Source organism: Aulostomus chinensis, chromosome 21 (genome assembly GCF_037954235.1).
Source record: "Aulostomus chinensis isolate RoL2024-O1b breed Wild chromosome 21, RoL_Achi_v1.0, whole genome shotgun sequence".
Lineage (NCBI taxonomy): Eukaryota > Metazoa > Chordata > Actinopteri > Syngnathiformes > Aulostomidae > Aulostomus > Aulostomus chinensis.
In genome coordinates, this window is record NC_141340.1 from 502,501 (window position 1) to 525,000 (window position 22,500).

At 50.5% G+C, this 22,500-nt stretch overlaps 1 protein-coding gene across 2 annotated transcripts in view; it reads right to left on the reverse strand.

Moving 5' to 3' along the window:
- Positions 1 to 22,500, reverse strand: part of LOC147241244 (activin receptor type-2B-like) — a 31,357-nt gene that overhangs the window by 1,373 nt on the left and 7,484 nt on the right. Inside the window, exons 2-12 of one of the 2 annotated variants that reach the window (XM_086191953.1) lie at positions 21,016 to 21,223; positions 12,647 to 12,753; positions 12,117 to 12,265; positions 9,124 to 9,267; positions 8,586 to 8,729; positions 8,168 to 8,316; positions 7,843 to 7,957; positions 7,590 to 7,728; positions 7,250 to 7,380; positions 5,124 to 5,303; positions 1 to 1,538 (exon numbers count right to left, since the gene is read on the reverse strand). The exon at positions 1 to 1,538 is cut by the window's left edge and continues 1,373 nt beyond it. In XM_086191953.1, coding sequence (XP_086048079.1) covers positions 1,239 to 1,538; positions 5,124 to 5,303; positions 7,250 to 7,380; positions 7,590 to 7,728; positions 7,843 to 7,957; positions 8,168 to 8,316; positions 8,586 to 8,729; positions 9,124 to 9,267; positions 12,117 to 12,265; positions 12,647 to 12,753; positions 21,016 to 21,223 — 1,766 coding nt within the window. In that variant the 3' untranslated portion in view covers positions 1 to 1,238. Of the gene's footprint in view, positions 1,539 to 2,009; positions 5,304 to 7,249; positions 7,381 to 7,589; positions 7,729 to 7,842; positions 7,958 to 8,167; positions 8,317 to 8,585; positions 8,730 to 9,123; positions 9,268 to 12,116; positions 12,266 to 12,646; positions 12,754 to 21,015; positions 21,224 to 22,500 lie in introns of those variants that run through there. The other variant, XM_086191955.1, reaches the window with a different exon arrangement.

The following is a 22,500-nucleotide window of genomic DNA, read 5'->3' on the forward strand; positions in this document are numbered from 1 at the left end:
CAATATCGGTGAGGTTGTGAATATTATTACATTATAGTTTACACATTAACTAAGGCCCCTGATCACAAAAACTAGCATGTGAAAAAGAAACATTCATGGCGACTTGTTTTCTACTCGAGGTCACAAACATGGAAGCATCTCTGGCAGTTAAAACTTGTCATAACTGGACTAAAACCGAATTAAAACACCACCAGTTAGCATCCAGGCTCACGAACACCACAGCAGGGAATGCTTGCAAGTGAACAGAGAAGTCTTCACATTTGTGTTTCTGCTCTATTAGCAATCTGTGTTGAGGTAAATTTATTAGCCGAAATGCTACAATCTCTGTCAACATATTAGCAATGCTATTTTGTTTGATTTTTATGGTTTTATAGCAAACATGCTGGTTTAAATGGGAATCCTGAAGCTAAAGTGTTTTATTGTGTTTGTGGTTTTGTTTTGATGAACACAATAATTATGTAATATTCATATGATTAAAATCATATGCAACAGTGGAACTTTTATTACAACTGCGTAAAACTCAGCAAGCCGCCATGTTGAATTTGATCTTGTCCATGGAGCTAATTTACAATTATTCAACAATTATTCAAAACAGTTTCTAGATCACCTGAACAATTCTACAGTATCAAGTTTTTTTTTCTTTTTTTTAACAGCTCTTGCTATACAAGTGTGACATGTTAGCTTGTGGTACAAGCTAAGGCTGAGGTCACATATGTAAGTGAAAGTGAGCGGAGCTTCACTAACATTTCACTTGCCATGTTTTGAGGGTAAATGTTGTTTAAAATGGCACTGCAGCACTGTTAGCATTTAGCATTGGTCCCATTATTTGTTTTTGCCACTGGTTTCGCTGCGTGATGCTAACAATGCTATCAGTCACTTCCACAGAGACTAACATCTTCATATGTTCTCAAACTCTGACGTGACCCGCAGTTTATATTTCAGGTTCTCCTTAATTATTGTGTATTGAGATGATGGCGTTCTTGAATGCTGGCCGAGTCTTCATGCCATCACTGACAGCATTCAACTTCCTGCTTGTGGGGCGTAATGAGGTAATATGTTCCTGGAAACACCTGGATCAGAGTTGTGGTCACGTCAGTCCGGTCTCGAGTCGCGAGATACGTGTGAAAATACATCAGAATACTTCTCTAACTAATTATTGCAGGATTTTTTTTGTCACGGGAGTCTTGTCCTGGTTTAATATCCTTGATGCATTTCATCACAAACGCAGGAAGTTACATTCAGAGACAGGAAATGAGGAAGGAAGGAGGCACCAACAGGAGGTCAGAGTAGAGAAGATGCCAAAGAAGAAGATGGAAGACGAGATTCTCGCCGCAGCTAGGATAGGCTCCACCCTCCGCCACTCTTAACAGGATAAGCTGTAGAAAATGTATGGATGGACGGATGGATGACGGACGGATGGATGGGTGGATGATGGATGGACGGATGGATGGATGGGCAGATAATGGATGAATAGATGGATGGGTGGAGAATGGATGAATAGATGGATGGACGGAAATCCCTTCATTTTCCTCCAGTAACTAAAAATGAACGAAAGTACATTTACCACATATTATTCAAGTAAATATTTACAAGGAACAATTAGACATTCTGAAATGATAAATTCATACATTACATCAAAAATAAACTAGTAGAATTTTTTTATATATATACATGTATATCTAAATATATATGTATATACACATTATTTATGTGTAAATATATACATATATGTATAATATACATCTACACATACATGTATGTATGCATATATACATACACATATATGTATATATGTGTATGTATACATATATACATACATGTATATGTGTATATATACATGTATATATACACATATACATGTATATATACATATGTACATGTGTATATACATGTACATATGTATATATACATGTATATATACACATGTACATGTATATATACATGTATGTGTATATGTACATGTATATATGTATATATACACATACATGTACATATACATGTATATGCAAATTAAGGATAAAAGGTTGAATGTTGAAGGGAAAAATGTAAAAATTGCAGACTGAAGATTTCACGTGTTATTAATAAATTTGAAAATCAACCTTCTGAACTTTAACCCGTTGGGAAATCAGGGAGGAAAAGCAGCAAGAAAAAAAGCATGAAAATTCGAGGTCCAGTGAAGCTGTTCAGTCCTCCTCCTACAGGGGGTCAGAGGCTGCCTGGAGGACCGGAGAGCCCCCAAGAGAAGCAGAGCTCAGGTTGATGGAGGTGAGGAGGCACTGGAGGACGGAAGGAAGCAGGGATGAGTGAACGAGAGGGACAACAGATGGAAGAGTGCAGACGGGGGAGAAGGGAAGGGCGGAGGTGGTCGTCCTGTCCAGGTGGGTCATGAAGTCGAGTCAAAAGCATTTCGACAGCTTGGGGGTCGATTCTGACGGAGACAAACGAACGTGGGGGTGGGAGTGGAGCAGGTAGAAAGTCTCGAGGTATTTCTGGTACTGAGGTGATCTGTGGTTCATGAGCTGTCGTGGGTTCTTCTACCAGCTGTTCTCTCCAACGCCACAACACTCCGTCGCCGACTTCTTCTCATGAGAGTCGCACGAGTTCAACGCCCCAGAAGTCAAAGAAACAATTTACATAAAGAAAACATCAACTTGAGCACTAGATTGATCTTTGAGTGGAGGGCAGCAGCAGCATGGACATTCAAAGGTTAACACGGAGTCACACACACTGAAATGTCACAAAAAACTAACTTTGTTTGATGGGTCTGAACTCCAGCCTGTTACCGTGGAAACACCTCGGCATACGGGGAATACATGAATGTACGAGGTCAGGAAGTAAGAGACCTCTGACCTTTGACCTCTGAGTTTCCTGGAGGGTATTGTGGAAAAAATTTAGCTGCAATAGCTCGGTTCATTGATTAGAGCAAGGCGTGTCTCAGAGTAGATGGGGCGGAGTTTCCACCACCAATATACAGGGAACGCCATTGTGTCTGGGTCCAAGACATGATTTCATGGCGGTAACAGATCAAAAGGATTCAATGCAACATCACAAGAATGAATTCATGATTTATCAGCTCTGTCACCATGACGACAAGCTTACATCTTTTAAAATGCTGGTTTTCTGAGTGGAGTTCTGGTCAGACTGCCGACAAGAAGTTGAGGTTTTCGCCTGCATATGAATGTCAAAATTGAAATGACCATTTCTCTCCGAGATGAGAAGCGTGAATAAAGTCATGTGACCCGAGGCCTCATGGATGAAACTGGTCCCAGGAGAGCGACAGACTGCAGAAGGTCGACAGACGAAACACACAAGTTACGTGAACACAAAAATATGGTGAGTAACAGAACCACGCTCATCCTAGACTTGATGGCCTTCATTAATCTACCTGGAAATGTGCTCACAGGACTCCGCCTCACATCTGCCCTGGACACGCCCACATTCAGCTTGAAATGGTGGAAGACTAAGATTCTGAGTGATTGAAGAAGTCAGCTGATCGGAGGCTCCTCGTGGCAACAACTGGCAGGAAGAGCCAGAGCAGTGGATCCTGCATCAGTGCACACAAGCGTCATCGCAGCAGGCTGATGACATCACACCGTGACAGTATGACGTCATCAATCACAACAGTTAAACACAGACGTTTGAAGGCAATTCATTTTTTCAGTGAAGAGTGAGATGAAGAGTGTGCATGTGTGTGAAAAGTGTGAGGTGAACAGTGTGTGATGAAGAGTGTGTGAAGAGTGTGAAGAGTGTGTGATGAACAGTGTGAGTGGTGCATCTGACAGTTCATGTTCACTGCAGTGATTTTAAACAGTAAAACTAAAGTAGAAGTGCAGTAAAACTGCAGTATTTCCATGGCAGAGCAACATTTAGCGGCTAGTTAGCTTGTCAGCGTTAGCGTAGGAGGCGGCGTGAGCTTCCTCTGTATGCACGCATCCTTCAGAACTGAGGGCCTTGATCACCACCGTGAACCAAAACAACTAATTGGTGCATGACTGAGAGGTCGAAGGTCACAGGTCTGTCACTGACCTCCAGCTACTACACAACAGTAAACATGTACAGTAGAAAACTCATCACCTGTCACATCATGTGACTTTATGCACAGTTCACACACACACACACACACACACACACACACACACACACACACACACACACACACACAAACAGACCTGGATGCCTCCACCGCAGCATCACACGGTTGTTGCACCATGAAAGTGTTTGGGCACCTTGCAAATCTACATATTAAGACAGCCAATCGGCTTTGAGCACCCTCAGATAAGCCACAACCATCAAAGGAACTCATCACACACATCTGTTATTGGCCCCGCCCTTCCAGCTTGGCATGGCCGGTCATCGACCCCTGCAGACCTGGTTACCTGAGAAGTTTCATTTCCAACTGAAATGCTGCAGTTGGGTGCCGTCCAATCACACATCTGCAGGGGACACCTCTGAAAACACGCCACCGTGGGTCAGCCTTCAACCTCTCTTGATGAACAGTCGAACACAAAAAAATAGTCCTCCCTCTTTCCTTCTGACTTCACTTCCTGTTTGCATCAACCCGTTATATCCGCTGAGTGGGAATGAGTTGCTGTGTAACAGTCGTCATCACTTCCTGCCCACGTTTGCAGCATCATAGTAAAACAAACAAAAGTCCTGATGGAAGGTTAATGGTAGGTGGTTGCTAGGCAACACGGCTGCTCGGTAAATACAGTGGCAGAAGATGATGAAGTAAAAAAATGTAAAGTCATCGCTGAGGTACCCGGAGGTCATTCAATGAGTCAGACCTGAACGTTGTCTTCCTGTGTGTATGTGTGTGTGTGTGTGTGTGTGTGTGTGTGTGTGTGCTGGTTATGTTTTTCCAAAAGGACAGATATAAAACATAAATCCAACTAGACCCAACAGCAGCTGCATTCACGTTCAAGTTTTAAAATTACTCTGAGAAAAGAAGGTCTGTGTGTGTGTGTGTGCGTGTGTGTGCGTGCGTGCGTGCGTGCGTGCGTGTGTGTGTGTGTGTTCAGGGGAAGCTGAACTGAATGTCAGGACATTCACAGTCAGGCCTTCACCCGAAGTTCTGTTCCTCCTCATATACTGGACTCTTTGGATTGGAAGTCCGTGTTGGTTACCATTGGAACGGGCAGCACTATGGAGCCCCGAGGGGAGTGGTGGTCAGAGGTAGGCGGGGTGATGGTGGTGGTGAGGCGCCGCACCAGGCTAATCCTCTCCTGCACACAGCCGGCAGACAGGCGAGCTTCAGCGTCATGATCCCAACACTCCTCCGCTGTCTCACAGACGTGAGCGAGACCCTGAGGACACCAAGACAGTGATTAACGCAGGAAGTACAACCCAGATCCCGATCAGCAGGTTCAGTTCTACATCAGATCCACCAGTAAACACCAGACCGGTGGATGGTGGAGGTTCAGTTCTACATCAGATCCACCAGTAAACACCAGACCGGTGGATGGTGGAGGTTCAGTTCTACATCAGATCCACCAGTAAACACCAGACCGGTGGATGGTGGAGGTTCAGTTCTACATCAGATCCACCAGTAAACACCAGAACGGTGGATGGCGAAGGTTCAGTTCTACATCAGATCCACCAGTACACACCAGACCGGTGGATGGTGGAGGTTCAGTTCTACATCAGATCCACCAGTAAACACCAGACCGGTGGATGGTGGAGGTTCAGTTCTACATCAGATCCACCAGTAAACACCAGAACGGTGGATGGCGAAGGTTCAGTTCTACATCAGATCCACCAGTACACACCAGACCGGTGGATGGTGGAGGTTCAGTTCTACATCAGATCCACCAGTAAACACCAGACCGGTTGATGGTGGAGGTTCAGTTCTACATCAGATCCACCAGTACACACCAGACCGGTGGATGGTGGAGGTTCAGTTCTACATCAGATCCACCAGTAAACACCAGACTGGTTCAGTTCTACATCAGATCCACCAGTAACACCAGACTGGTGGATGGTGGAGGTTCAGTTCTACATCAGATCCACCAGTAAACACCAGACCGGTGGATGGTGGAGGTTCAGTTCTACATCAGATCCACCAGTAAACACCAGACTGGTTCAGTTCTACATCAGATCCACCAGTAACACCAGACCGGTTGATGGTGGAGGTTCAGTTCTACATCAGATCCACCAGTACACACCAGACCGGTGGATGGTGGAGGTTCAGTTCTACATCAGATCCACCAGTAAACACCAGACTGGTTCAGTTCTACATCAGATCCACCAGTAACACCAGACTGGTGGATGGTGGAGGTTCAGTTCTACATCAGATCCACCAGTAAACACCAGACCAGTGGATGGTGGAGGTTCAGTTCTACATCAGATCCACCAGTAAACACCAGACTGGTGGATGGTGGAGGTTCAGTTCTACATCAGATCCACCAGTAAACACCAGACTGGTTCAGTTCTACATCAGATCCACGAGTAACACCAGACTGGTGGATGGTGGAGGTTCAGTTCTACATCAGATCCACCAGTAAACACCAGACCGGTGGATGGTGGAGGTTCAGTTCTACATCAGATCCACCAGTAAACACCAGACCGGTGGATGGTGGAGGTTCAGTTCTACATCAGATCCACCAGTAAACACCAGACCGGTGGATGGTGGAGGTTCAGTTCTACATCTGATCCACCAGTAACACCAGACCGGTGGATGGTGGAGGTTCAGTTCTACATCAGATCCACCAGTAAACACCAGACTGGTGGATGGTGGAGGTTCAGTTCTACATCAGATCCACCAGTAACACCAGACTGGTGGATAGTGGAGGTTCAGTTCTACATCAGATCCACCAGTAACACCAGACTGGTGGATGTTGGAGTGGTGGAGTCTTAAAAACCTGGGTTGCTAACAAGAGTCTGGAGGAGCCTACAGAGGTCATGGAGGTCATTAAAGGTCATCAGGGGGAAACAAGAAGCCTGAAGCTTAGTGGTGGTGACCTTGAAGTCATGTGACCCTGGTGTAGCTCCTTCATAGGCTAACATTAGCTTAGCACTGCTAACGTAGCATCCAGGCTTCCAGCATCATCAGAGGGTTCATTAGTGAAGATGATCTTGATGAACTGAACCTGGAAGATCATCAACTTTTGTTCACCAGAGCTGATTTACTGGTTCAATCACCACAATCACATGGAGCGATCCTATTGGCTGCTGGGGGAGGAGCCAGGAGATGACCACTTCCTGTTGAATGAGAAAAGTGTGTGTGTGTGTGTGTGTGTGTGTGTGTACTGACGCTGTGTTTGAGCCACACATCCTTCAACACTGGTCGCAACTTCTTGTGGACGACGACTTCCTGAAGGTCCTCCAGTGATGGATGCTGACCAACTTCCTCCTCAAATGGCAGCATGTACTCATCAACTGGGCCTGACACACACACACACACACACACACACACACACACACACACACACACACACACACACACACACACACACACACACACACACACACACAGAGTACTGCAAGGTATTTATATTATTAACCTGTTGTGGACTTTTAGTTGGTTTGTGGTGTGCTCAGGGACTGTCGTGTATGTGTGTGTGTGTGTGTGTGTGTGTGTGTGTGTGTGTTACCGTCAGCAGCTTTGCAGCGAGTAACCAACTCCCACAAAACTAATCCGACGGCGTACATGTCTATCCGCAGGAAGGCGTCCCGCTGGAAGTTGATGGCTCCCTCTAGAACCTCAGGTGCCATGTAACGCCCTGTTCCTACCTACAGACACACACACACACACACACACACACACACACACACACACACACACGTTAAACTGACACTTAACATACTGAAGCTTGTCTCTTGCCCACCTGCGGTGGCTTAGCTCACCTGTCCATGCATCTCCCCAGGTGGGTTTCCTGGCTCGAAGCGAACAGCGAGGCCGAAGTCTCCAATGACAGCAGAGAGGTCTGAACGCAGCATGATGTTCTTACTCTTAAAATCCCTGGGGACACAACCATGGTGAAGATTATGTTGATCCACCCTGGTGATCCACCCTGGTGATCCACCCTGGTGATTAACAGTAATCTCACAGCAGCAGAGCTTCCTTTTCGATGTCCAACTCTACGTTGTTTCTTAGCATTGTTCATATTTCCAGGTATGTCAACGCACCATCTTACCAAAAGCTGTTGATAACCCTTTTAAAATGGCCGACCTGTGAGCGATGGCAGGTTTGGGTCTCTCTCCTTTCTGCCGGGGGATGTCCTCGTGCAGGTAGGCCAGACCGCAAGCCATCGACTCGGAGATGTGGCACAGCTCAAACCAGCTGACCACGCTTCCCTTTAGGAAGTCGGACAAAGAACCCTGCAGGCGAAATTGAGGATAAATATGAACCCTGAAGGACAACTGTTCTTTAAATGTCCTCCAGACGTTGCAGTCAAACTAGTTTTTAACGACGTCAGTCGAACCTGAAGGTACGTTCGCTAATGAGGCAGGCTACAGGGACGTTGATGCACACTGAAAGAAATGTTTATTTGACATATTCAAAACTTGTATCAACTCTACAATAAGAACATGCATTTGTCAACGGTCAACTGTCTATGTCCTGTCTCAGTCCAATAAACAAGTCTCACCCTCTCGTGGAACTCACTGACGAGCCACAGTTCAGCCTCCAGGGGGCTCCCTCGCCGCTCAGCTGCGATGAAGCGCAGGATGTTGGCATGCTTCATTCCTGGCGTGTTGAAGACGTCCGCCTCGTTCTGCCACGACTCTTTATTCTGTAACAACAACAGGAAACGTTGCAGGTCTTGAACAGGATCCTGGACCTTTGCAGGTTTCAGAGCATCAGGGAGGGTCAGAGGTCAGACTTGTGTGGGAAAATAAATGAAAGCAGATTAGCCACGCTACAGTTAGCAAAAGTTCTCTTGACAACGATCAAACAAAATTGCAAAAGTGGTTTGGACTTTAATTCTGAGAAGACAAGCTGATCAGCTACAACATCCCAGTCAAGAGAAGAAGAACAAAACCTGGAATTGTTTGACCAGCGATGCTGGTGAGGGGTTTATGACATGGTTCACGAAGACTGAAACAGTTGCGTGTTCCAAGTTATTTGTCCCCAGCAGATTCATGACGGCGTCTAACAAACGTGGTGCTGCACTGCAGCTGTGTTACCTGGACCGGGAAGATCTTGACAGCAACAAAGTCATTCAGCATCTGGGCCTTCCACACACAGCCAAAGCGCCCCCTGGCCTTCACCTCCAGCAACTGCAGAGGTTTGAGCCCTGGCAGGGGGTGGGCAGGGGGTGGGGCTAGGTCCTGCAGGGCGAGACATTAACACCAGACAGATATTAGACCAAAGGCTTAAAGGTCCCATCAAACAGAGTTAAATCTCCAGTTTCCACTGGAGTGTCTAACCCTAACCCTCAGCACCACTGAGACAGGAACACATCAGCGCTCCTCCACTCCACCTCGGAATCTGGCCCCACACTCACACCCAATTTCTAAACTTTTAGATACCCTCAACAATCATCACCCACTATAAAAATCAAACATAATATAGATCCGGATTCCATCAACTTCCTCGACACTACAGTACATTTCTCTACCACCAATTCACAACTCAAAACAATACAAACTAAAGTGTACTTTAAACCCACAGACACACATGCCCTCCTCCATAAAACTAGCTACCACCCCAAACACACCTTGACTGCAATCATCAAATCTCAACTGATCCGCTTCCACCGCATCTGCTCCAACATCACGGACTTCAACTCTGCCACAACCACATTATTTCAGAGTCTACGCCATAGAGGTTACTCCAAACGATTCCTTCGGACCATCAAAAATAACACCGTGGCCTCTCTCGCTCCCACCCGCTCCTCCCAGCCATCCTCACCAGTCCCCTCCCAGGTCTGGCACACTGGGTTGTCTCAACCCCCATCACCCTACCCGAACCAGGGTCTGTATCCTCTTCCTCCCCCCTCCCCCATCCCCAACCCCTATCCGAACCAGGATTTGCATCCCCAACAACCCCCCTTCCCCCCCGGTGGTCAGAGACAACCCAGCCCCCCCCCCCCCCCATCTACACCACAACATATCATTCCATTTTTTTCAACTTTTTCCCATAAAACAACAATCTTCCATCATACCATTAAACACAACTTCAATAACATACAGACCCAACACCCAGCATTTACCAACCACAAAGTCATCGCAGCCCACACAAGAAACCCTAACCCTTCAAGCCATACTCACCAGATCCAAATGCTCAGACCATAGACCCTCCAAACTCACTTACCATCACCAGTATAAACACAGGCAATTCATTATAAATCCCCACACCCAAACAGAACACCCAACACTGGGTACCTTTTCTCTCCACACCTCCAACGTTATATACTTAATCACTTGCACGCTCTGCCACAAACATTACATTGGAGAAACCAACCATTGAATACACACCCGGCTATCTCAGCACCTTTACAACATTGGGGCAGGTCGTCTTGGCACCCCATTGGTCCAACATTTCCAAAAACACTCACCCACCCACTTAATAATAACTGGCCTGGAAAACAATGACCAATGGTCTTGTGGGCAGAGGAAGAGAGCCGAAAAAATCTGGATACACAGACTGGGGACGATCACCCCGGGGGGACTTAATGACCAGGGCCAACCAACTCTGTCCGTCCTTTTTCTCCCCCCGGGAACGCCCCCAAAACCCCTATCATTTCCCTCCCCCCTACTCGCCTTCCCTTTCCATCTAAAGTAAAAACCACCTCCTCTCACTAACATCCAGCCCTCTCCCTCCATCTCCACTTTAACGTATCGTAACCTTACCCATCCCCTCACCCTAACCCCAACCACCATTGATGCTTTTTCCGAACCCTAACCCCAACCAATCCAACCCCAAACCCCTTCTAACCCCAAACCTCCATTGGTCCATACAATCGATTCCCCATTTCTTTTCAAAACCCACCACTCCCGGCTCCTCTTTCTCTGTCCAACTCCCATTCCTGCTCCCTGTTTACGAAGGGGACTCACAGTTTCCCTCTTCACACACCTCCTGTCAGTAGGCCAGTGCAATTGAATCTTTTAAGAACCCTGAACCCTAACCCTAACCCTCAGCACCACTGAGACAGGAACACATCAGCACTCCTCCATTGCGTAGAATCTCAAGTCCATGTGACTCCATGACTAGAAATGTATGGCAGCTCCTCATCTGGGTCTGGGTCCAGTGGATCACCTGGTCCATCGCTTCCTCAGTCTATTGGCAAAACTTTGGACAGCAGTTCATGATCTGAACATCGCAGGGCCACTGGCCACCAGTTCTTGGTGTCCTGGAGGTTCCCTCCTCTCGGCAGCAGAGTCAGAACTGCTGACACAAGTCAGCTGGAAAGAAGTCTGACGGAAAAGAATCCACCCCGGCAGTGTCCCCCATGCGCTCTTCAGGGCTGTGTCCATGCCCTCTGTAGTCCGAGGGGAGCCTTCAGATATGTGTTGGTCGCTTCAGAGATTCTGGGCCACCCACTACGGAGGTACTCCGAAGCCTCCTGGTCTTCAGTGTAATCCACACAACAGCTGAACCTGCTGATGAATCCATTCTTCTTCTCCAGGCTGGTGAAAGGATGTGAATACATAAGCGCAGTGCCCTGAGAGCCGGACGGGACCGGCAGGTCTGCCAGCAAGGCCTTTAGGATTTGAGGTCTTCAACAGCCTGGATTTCCAGAGGACTGTGCAGAGGCCTGGTTCATCGGTGAGAGGCTCATCAATGTCAGACCTCAACTTTCCAAAGGTCCTTCAACTCATCACGTGACGAAAAAGAACCAGCGAGATGTGAGTGACTAAACTGAGGGATCTTACAGGACATTTACACATCTTCCAAAACTGGACCTTGAACATAAGCCTGCTGCGCCCGATGGACAGGGTGATGACATCATCAATGACATCAGTGACATGATGCTATGATGAGTGTTGGCAAAGAAACAAAACAAACTGGTTTCAAAAGGTTAGGACACTTTCATTGATCCGGTTTGATTATTACTGATATTGTATGGAGGAAAGTCCGGCTGAGATGATGACAGCCATCAGGAACCAATCAGACCAGAGATGAAGAGCAATCTCCTACTGAGCACGCACGTGTGTGTGTGTGTGTGTGTGTATACCTCGATGATGTCCACGTGTCCGTATGGAGGTTTGCGGTGTCGATACATCCAGATGGCGGCGAGTAGAAAAATGAACAGCATGGTGACGGGCAGCAGACAGTAAATCATCACATTCAGCACGCCAACGCTGGGGGGCTGGGCCTTCAACACTGACACACAGAAAATAGCATGGTCCTCATTGGCCGATCGAGATTAAAACATCTGAGTGTCAACTGATCATTATTGGAAAATGATGATTGATAGTTAAGGGGCGTGGCTGTGAGGAGGTGACACCAAAGCACCACTGAACATGAGAACATCCAGTAATGTCGTGGTCAGACGAGTCGTGTCCGCACTGAGAGAAACTGTACGTGGAAACAATTGTACGTCCGTCTCCTGCTGGACGTTGGTTTGATAAATGAGGGCCAATGTTCATGAAAAATGTCTAAGAAAAGTCTTGAACTTTGATTTTGTCTCACACACACACACACACACACACAGACATACACGCGCGCGCGCACACACACACACACACACACACACAGACTCACGTGGCAGGGTGGTGTCGGGCAGGTGTGTAAAGCGTTCGTTGCAGAAGTTTCCTTCACAGCAGCAAAAGAAGACCTGAGGGCTCTCCTCGGTGGCAACGCACTCCTGGCTGCCAGAGCAGACACAAGTCACATGACATCACACAAAGTCACGCTGACAGCCAGGTGATGGCTGGGACAAAGATGCTTGACTCGCCAAACTGATGCTGCCAGTGAGCGTCTATTGGTCATGTGACAGCAGCAATGCAATCAAATTAAATGACAGAAAAAGATAATAAATTAACAGAACTAATCAAGTTGAATGAAAAACAAATGAACTTCCTGAGAAAAATCACTTCAACTATTTATACAAGAGACAATTCCAAAAGAAGTGGAACCATGAACTCCGCCCACATTTATTAATATATACCTCGTGGGTGTGGAACTGTGTGCGTGGCACTGTGTGTGTGGCTCTGTGTGCGTGGCACTGTGTGTGTGGCACTGTGTGTGCGTGGCACAGTGTGTGTGGCACTGTGTTTGTGGCACTGTGTGTGCTTGCCAGTGTGTGTTTGCCACTGTGTGTGCGTGGCACTGTGTGTGTGGCACTGTGTGTGCTTGCCACTGTGTGTGCGTGGCACTGTGTGTGTGGCACTGTGTGTGCGTGGCACTGTGTGTGTGGCACTGTGTGTGCTTGCCACTGTGTGTGCGTGGCACTTGTGTGTGGCACTGTGTGTGTGGCACTGTGTGTGCGTGGCACTGTGTGTGTGGCACTGTGTGTGCTTGCCACTGTGTGTGCGTGGCACTTGTGTGTGGCACTGTGTGTGCGTGGCACTGTGTGTGTGGCACTGTGTGTGTGGCACTGTGTGTGCTTGCCACTGTGTGTGCTTACCACTGTGTGTGTGTGGCACTGTGTGTGTGGCACTGTGTGCTTGCCACTGTGTGTGCGTGGCACTGTGTGTGTGGCACTGTGTTTGTGGCACTGTGTGTGCTTGCCACTGTGTGTGCTTGCCACTGTGTGTGCGTGGCACTGTGTGTGTGGCACTGTGTGTGTGGCACTGTGTTTGTGGCACTGTGTGTGCTTGCCACTGTGTGTGCATGGCAATGTGTGTGTGGCACTGTGTGTGCTTGCCACTGTGTGTGCGTGGCACTGTGTGTGTGGCACTGGGTTTGTGGCACTGTGTGTGCTTGCCACTGTGTGTGCATGGCACTGTGTGTGTGGCACTGTGTGTGTGGCACTGTGTGTGCTTGCCACTGTGTGTGCGTGGCACTGTGTGTGCTTGCCACTGTGTGTGCGTGGCACTGTGTGTGTGGCACTGTGTTTGTGGCACTGTGTGTGCTTGCCACTGTGTGTGTGTGGCACTGTGTGCATGGCACTGTGTGTGGCACTGTGTTTGTGGCACTGTGTGTGGCACTGTGTGCGCTTGCCACTGTGTGCGTGGCACTGTGTGTGTGGCACTGTGTGTGTGGCACTGTGTGTGCTTGCCACTGTGTGTGTGGCACTGTGTGTGTGGCACTGTGTTTGTGGCACTGTGTGTGCTTGCCTCTGTGTGTGTGTGGCACTGTGTGTATGGCACTGTGTGCATGGCACTGTGTGTGGCACTGTGTTTGTGGCACTGTGTGTGGCACTGTGTGCGCTTGCCACTGTGTGCGTGGCACTGTGTGTGTGGCACTGTGTGTGTGGCACTGTGTGTGCTTGCCACTGTGTGTGTGGCACTGTGTGTGCTTGCCACTGTGTGTGCATGGCACTTTGTGTGTGGCACTGTGTGTGTGGCACTGTGTGTGGCACTGTGTGTGCTTGCCACTGTGTGTGCGTGGCACTGTGTGTGTGGCACTGTGTATGCGTGGCACTGTGTGTGTGGCACTGTGTTTGTGGCACTGTGTGTGCGTGGCACTGTGTGTGTGGCACTGTGTGTGTGGCACTGTGTGTGCTTGCCACTGTGTGTGCGTGGCACTGTGTGTGTGGCACTGTGTTTGTGGCACTGTGTGTGCTTGCCACTGTGTGTGTGGCACTGTGTTTGTGGCACTGTGTGTGCTTGCCACTGTGTGTGCGTGGCACTGTGTGTGTGGCACTGTGTGTGTGGCACTATGTGTGGCACTGTGTGTGCTTGCCACTGTGTGTGCTTGCCACTGTGTGTGTGGCACTGTGTGTGCTTGCCACTGTGTGTGCATGGCACTTTGTGTGTGGCACTGTGTGTGTGGCACTGTGTGTGGCACTGTGTGTGCTTGCCACTGTGTGTGCGTGGCACTGTGTGTGTGGCACTGTGTATGCGTGGCACTGTGTGTGTGGCACTGTGTTTGTGGCACTGTGTGTGCGTGGCACTGTGTGTGTGGCACTGTGTGTGTGGCACTGTGTGTGCGTGGCACTGTGTGTGCGTGGCACTGTGTGTGTGGCACTGTGTTTGTGGCACTGTGTGTGCTTGCCACTGTGTGTGCGTGGCACTGTGTGTGTGGCACTGTGTGTGTGGCACTGTGTGTGGCACTGTGTGTGCTTGCCACTGTGTGTGCGTGGCACTGTGTGTGTGGTACTGTGTGTGCGTGGCACTTTGTGTGTGGCACTGTGTGCGTGGCACTGTGTGTGCTTGCCACTGTGTGTGCATGGCACTGTGTGTGTGGCACTGTGTTTGTGGCACTGTGTGTGCTTGCCACTGTGTGTGTGTGGCACTGTGTGTGCTTGCCACTGTGTGTGTGTGGCACTGTGTGTGTGTGGCACTGTGTTTGTGGCACTGTGTGTGTGTAGCACTGTGTGTGTGGCACTGTGTGTGTGGCACTGTGTGTGCTTGCCACTGTGTGTGCGTGGCACTGTGTGTGTGGCACTGTGTGTGCGTGGCACTGTGTGTGTGGCACGATGTTTGTGGCACTGTTTGTGCTTGCCACTGTGTGTGCGTGGCACTGTGTGTGTGGCACTGTGTGTGCGTGGCACTGTGTGTGTGGCACTGTGTGTGCGTGGCACTGTTTGTGCTTGCCACTGTGTGTGCGTGGCACTGTGTGCTTGCCACTGTGTGTGCTTGCCACTGTGTTTGTGGCACTGTGTGTGCTTGCCACTGTGTGTGCTTGCCACTGTGTGTGTGGCACTGTGTTTGTGGCACTGTGTGTGCGTGGCACTGTGTGTGTGGCACTGTGTGTGTGTGGCACTGTGTGTGTGGCACTGTGTTTGTGGAACTTTTTGTGCGTGGCACTGTGTGTGTGGAACTGTGTGTGCGTGGCACTGTGTGTGGCACTGTGTTTGTGGCACTGTGTGTGCTTGCCACTGTGTGTGCTTGGCACTGTGTGTGTGGCACTGTGTGTGCGTGGCACTGTGTGTGCGTGGCACTGTGTGTGTGGCACTGTGTTTGTGGCACTGTGTGTGCGGCACTGTGTGTGTGGCACTGTTTGTGCGTGGCACTGTCTGTGTGGCACTGTGTGTGCGTGGCACTGTGTGTGTGGCACTGTGTGTGTGGCACTATGTGTGGCACTGTGTGTGCTTGGCACTGTGTGTACGTGGCACTGTGTGTGTGGCACTGTGTTTGTGGCACTGTGTGTGCTTGCCACTGTGTGTGCGTGGCACTGTGTGTGTGGCACTATGTGTGGCACTGTGTGTGCTTGCCACTGTGTGTGCGTGGCACTGTGTGTGTGGCACTGTGTGTGCGTGGCACTGTGTGCGTGGCACTGTGTGTGCGTGGCACTGTGTGTGTGGCACTGTTTGTGCTTGCCACTGTGTGTGCGTGGCACTGTGTGTGTGGCACTGTGTGTGTGGCACTGTGTTTGTGGCACTGTGTGTGCTTGCCACTGTGTGTGTGTGGCACTGTGTGTGTGGCACTGTGTTTGTGGCACTGTGTGTGCGTGGCACTGTGTGTGTGGCACTGTGTGTGCGTGGCACTGTGTGTGCGTGGCACTGTGTGTGTGGCACTGTGTGTGCTTGCCACTGTGTGTGCGAGGCACTGTGTGTGTGGCACTGTGTTTGTGGCACTGTGTGTGCTTGCCACTGTGTGTGTGGCACTGTGTTTGTGGCACTGTGTGTGCTTGCCACTGTGTGTGTGGCACTGTGTTTGTGGCACTGTGTGTGCTTGCCACTGTGTGTGCGTGGCACTGTGTGTGTGGCACTGTGTTTGTGGCACTGTTTGTGCGTGGCACTGTGTGTGTGGCACTGTGTGTGCGTGGCACTGTGTGTGGCACTGTGTTTGTGGCACTGTGTGTGCTTGCCACTGTGTGTGCGTGGCACTGTGTGTGTGGCACTGTGTTTGTGGCACTGTTTGTGCGTGGCACTGTGTTTGTGGCACTGTGTGTGCGTGGCACTGTGTGTGTGGCACTGTGTGTGCTTGCCACTGTGTGTGCGTGGCACTGTGTGTGTGGCACTGTGTTTGTGGCACTGTGTGTGCTTGCCACTGTGTGTGCGTGGCACTGTGTGTGTGGCACTGTGTGTGCGTGGCACTGTGTGCGTGGCACTGTATGTGCGTGGCACTGTGTGTGTGGCACTGTTTGTGCTTGCCACTGTGTGTGCGTGGCACTGTGTGTGTGGCACTGTGTGTGTGGCACTGTGTTTGTGGCACTGTGTTTGTGGCACTGTGTGTGCGTGGCACTGTGTGTGTGGCACTGTGTGTGCGTGCCACTGTGTGTGTGGCACTGTGTGTGTGGCACTGTGTGTGCGTGGCACTGTGTTTGTGGCACTGTGTGTGCTTGCCACTGTGTGTGTGTGGCACTGTGTGTGTGGCACTGTGTTTGTGGCACTGTGTGTGCGTGGCTCTGTGTGTGTGGCACTGTGTTTGTGGCACTGTGTGTGCTTGCCACTGTGTGTGTGGCACTGTGTTTGTGGCACTGTGTGTGCTTGCCACTGTGTGTGTGGCACTGTGTTTGTGGCACTGTGTGTGCTTGCCACTGTGTGTGCTTGCCACTGTGTGTGTGGCACTGTGTTTGTGGCACTGTTTGTGCGTGGCACTGTGTGTGTGGCACTGTGTGTGCGTGGCACTGTGTGTGTGGAACTGTGTGTGCGTGGCACTGTGTGTGGCACTGTGTTTTTGGCACTGTGTGTGCTTGCCACTGTGTGCGTGGCACTGTGTTTGTGGCACTGTGTGTGCGGCACTGTGTGTGTGGCACTGTTTGTGCGTGGCACTGTGTGTGTGGCACTGTGTGTGCGTGGCACTGTGTGTGTGGCACTGTGTGTGTGGCACTATGTGTGGCACTGTGTGTGCTTGCCACTGTGTGTACGTGGCACTGTGTGTGTGGCACTGTGTGTGCGTGGCACTGTGTGTGCGTGGCACTGTGTGCGTGGCACTTTGTGTGTGGCACTATGTGTGGCACTGTGTGTGCGGCACTGTGTGTGTGGCACTGTTTGTGCGTGGCACTGTGTGTGTGGCACTATGTGTGGCACTGTGTGTGCTTGCCACTGTGTGTACGTGGCATTGTGTGTGTGGCACTGTGTTTGTGGCACTGTTTGTGCTTGCCACTGTGTGTGCGTGGCACTGTGTGCGTGGCACTGTGTGTGTGGCACTGTGTTTGTGGCACTGTGTGTGCTTGCCACTGTGTGTGTGGCACTGTGTTTGTGGCACTGTGTGTGCTTGCCACTGTGTGTGGCACTGTGTTTGTGGCACTGTGTGTGCTTGCCACTGTGTGTATGTGGCACTGTGTTTGGCACTGTGTGTGCGTGGCACTGTGTGTGTGGCACTGTGTGTGCGTGGCACTGTGTGTGGCACTGTTTTTGTGGCACTGTGTTTGTGGCACTGTGTGTGTGGCACTGTGTGTGCTTGCCACTGTGTGTGTGGCACTGTGTGTGCTTGCCACTGTGTGTGCATGGCACTTTGTGTGTGGCACTGTGTGTGTGGCACTGTGATTGTGGCACTGTGTGTGCTTGCCACTGTGTGTGCGTGGCACTGTGTGCGTGGCACTTTGTGTGTGGCACTGTGTGTGCTTGCCACTGTGTGTGGCACTGTGTTTGTGGCACTGTGTGTGCTTGCCACTGTGTGTGTGTGGCACTGTGTGTGTGGCACTGTGTTTGTGGCACTGTGTGTGCGTGGCACTGTATGTGGCACTGTGTGTGCTTGGCACTGTGTGTGTGGCACTGTGTGTGCGTGGCACTGTGTGTGGCACTGTGTTTGTGGCACTGTGTTTGTGGCACTGTGTGTGTGGCACTGTGTGTGGCACTGTGTGTGTGGCACTGTGATTGTGGCACTGTGTGTGCTTGCCACTGTGTGTGCGTGGCACTGTGTGTGTGGCACTGTGTATGTGGCCCTGTGTGTGGCACTGTGTGTTCTTGCCACTGTGTGTGCGTGGCACTGTGTGTGCATGGCACTGTGTGCGTGGCACTGTGTGTGCGTGGCACTGTGTGTGCGTGGCACTGTGTGTGTGGCACTGTGTTTGTGGCACTGTGTGTGCTTGCCACTGTGTGCGTGGCACTGTGTTTGTGGCACTGTGTGTGCATGGCACTGTGTGCGTGGCACTGTGTGTGCGTGGCACTGTGTGTGCGTGGCACTGTGTGTGTGGCACTGTGTTTGTGGCACTGTGTGTGCTTGCCACTGTGTGCGTGGCACTGTGTTTGTGGCACTGTGTGTGCTTGCCACTGTGTGTGTGGCACTGTGTGTGCTTGCCACTGTATGTGCATGGCACTTTGTGTGTGGCACTGTGTGTGTGGCACTGTTTGTGCGTGGCACTGTGTGTGTGGCACTGTGTGTGCGTGGCACTGTGTGTGGCACTGTGTTTGTGGCACTGTGTTTGTGGCACTGTTTGTGCGTGGCACTGTGTGTGTGGCACTATGTGTGGCACTGTGTGTGCTTGCCACTGTGTGTACGTGGCACTGTGTGTGGCACTGTGTGTGCGTGGCACTGTGTGTGTGGCACTGTGTGTGCGTGGCACTGTGTGTGTGGCACTGTGTTTGTGGCACTGTTTGTGCTTGCCACCGTGTGTGTGTGGCACTGTGTTTGTGGCACTGTGTGTGCGTGGCACTGTGTGTGTGGCACTGTGTGTGCGTGGCACTGTGTGTGTGGCACTGTGTGTGCGTGGCACTGTGTGTGTGGCACTGTATTTGTGGCACTGTGTGTGCTTGCCACTGTGTGTGTGGCACTGTGTTTGTGGCACTGTCTGTGCTTGCCACTGTGTGTGTGGCACTGTGTGCGTGGCACTGTGTGCGTGGCACTGTGTGTGTGGCACTTTGTTTGTGGCACTGTGTGTGCTTGCCACTGTGTGTGGCACTGTGTTTGTGGCACTGTGTGTGCTTGCCACTGTGTGTGTGTGGCACTGTGTGTGTGGCACTGTGTTTGTGGCACTGTGTGTGCGTGGCACTGTGTGTGGCACTGTGTGTGCGTGGCACTGTGTGTGTGGCACTGTGTGTGCGTGGCACTGTGTGTGGCACTGTGTTTGATGCACTGTGTTTGTGGCACTGTGTGTGTGTGGCACTGTGTGTGTGGCACTGTGTGCGTGGCACTGTGTGCGTGGCACTGTGTGTGTGGCACTGTGTTTGTGGCACTGTGTGTGCTTGCCACTGTGTGTGGCACTGTGTTTGTGGCACTGTGTGTGCTTGCCACTGTGTGTGTGTGGCACTGTGTGTGTGGCACTGTGTTTGTGGCACTGTGTGTGCGTGGCACTGTGTGTGGCACTGTGTGTGCGTGGCACTGTGTGTGTGGCACTGTGTGTGCATGGCACTGTGTGTGGCACTGTGTTTGATGCACTGTGTTTGTGGCACTGTGTGTGTGGCACTGTGTGTGCATGGCACTTTGTGTGTGGCACTGTGTGTGTGGCACTGTGATTGTGGCACTGTGTGTGCTTGCCACTGTGTGTGCGTGGCACTGTGTGCGTGGCACTGTGTGTGTGGCACTGTGTGTGCTTGCCACTGTGTGTGGCACTGTGTTTGTGGCACTGTGTGTGCTTGCCACTGTGTGTGTGTGGCACTGTGTGTGTGGCACTGTGTGTGTGGCACTGTGTGTGCTTGCCACTGTGTGTGCATGGCACTTTGTGTGTGGCACTGTGTGTGTGGCACTGTGATTGTGGCACTGTGTGTGCTTGCCACTGTGTGTGCGTGGCACTGTGTGTGTGGCACTGTGTATGTGGCCCTGTGTGTGCTTGCCACTGTGTGTGCGTGGCACTGTGTGTGTGGCACTGTGTGTGCGTGGCACTGTGTGTGCGTGGCACTGTGTGTGCGTGGCACTGTGTGTGTGGCACTGTGTGTGCTTGCCACTGTGTGTGCGTGGCACTGTGTGTGTCGCACTGTGTGTGCGTGGCACTGTGTGCGTGGCACTGTGTGTGCGTGGCACTGTGTGTGTGGCACTGTGTGTGCTTGCCACTGTGTGTGTGGCACTGTGTGTGTGGCACTATGTGTGCGTGGCACTGTGTGTGTGGTTCTGTGTGTGCGTGGCACTGTGTGTGTGGCACTGTGTGTGTGGCACTTTGTGCTTGGCACTGTGTGTGCATGGCACTGTGTGTGTTGGTACCGATCGTAGCAGTTGAAGTCGTCCAGCCAGCAACCCTTCTTCACAAGCTCGATGGAACCTGAGGTGTTCCTCCAGGAGGCGTAGCAGTGTGAGCGCTTGTCTGTCTCACCCTCACAGTGCTCCACGCCGCTCTGATTGGTCTTCTCAATTTCGTAGTTGACGTTGTAGTACAAACACTCCCTGGTGTCAGCGTGGGCGTGGCTCAACCCTGCAGAACACACAGAAACAAGAAGATGATTTCATGTTCTGACCAAATGACCTTTCTGACCTTTACCGAGTTCAGTATGTTTCCACAATTCGGCTCACTACTGGCTGGAGGTGACCCTCACCTGAGACCGCCACCGTCACAAATGGTACAAAACCATCCGGCAGTTTCACAGACTCAAGTAACTCAAGGAGCTAAGATGGCGACACACTCAAGAGGACACACGTGAAAGAGAAGAGGACAGACGGAGTACCATTCTGGCAGCTGTCACCACCACAGATGTTATGGCTAATCAGTGCATTAATGGTTGCTTGGCAGGCTGGAACGTGGAAGCAACCCACAAAAAAAATCTTTCAATGTAAATAATTAGAGCTGCAGGGTTGTACACATCCCCCTCCTGGCCAGCAGGTGTCTCCTTCCCTCCCGCTGCACGAATCGAGTCTCCTGGCTACCAGGTGACTGAACTCACCACATGTGGTCGGAGGTGGAACAGCAGGAATACGACGGACAAGTCACATGGGGGACCTTGTCACCACACAAAGCACCGTTACAACTTCCTGTTCCAGGAGTGACTCACTCAGCTTGAAATCAACACCTAACTGACACTCTTCACCTGGAGGGCAGACATCACCTGATCCCTCAGTTCACTTATTTTGAGGCCTCAACAACTTTCTGTTACTCTGGCAGAACAAATTACTCTCCATCTCTCCAGTCATCGGCATTCGTTACATCACGAGTGTGGGCAGGCGTCAAGAGTCTTCACTGTTGTTGCTGAGTCTCACGGCTCTCACCGCGTGACGGCTGTTTTCACGTCGCGGTCCGGTACCACGGTGGAACGTCAGTTCCTCTCACAATCAGTGAGCGGATCATGACACGTTCATCTGCTGGGAGGCTGCAGTCTGAGCCTCATCGGTATTCTGGAGGTTGACCTCAGTCGCCATGGAAACATGTGAGCGAATGGGCCAGGCAGCTGTGTGTGTGTGTGTGTCAGTGTGTGTGTGTGTGTGTGTAAGCGTGTGTGTGTGTGTGTCAGTGTGTGTGTGTGTGTGTGTAAGCGTGTGTGTGTGTGTGTCAGTGTATGTGTGTAAGCGTGTGTGTGTGTGTCAGTGTGTGTGTGTTTGTGTAAGCGTGTGTGTGTGTGTGCTGACATTTAGTCCAACTTCTTCAATTAAACACAGAATTGAGTTGAGGGAATTTCAGGGAGACATGAGATGATGGTGATGATGATGATGATGATGATGGTGATGATGATGATGATGATGATGATGATGGTGATGATG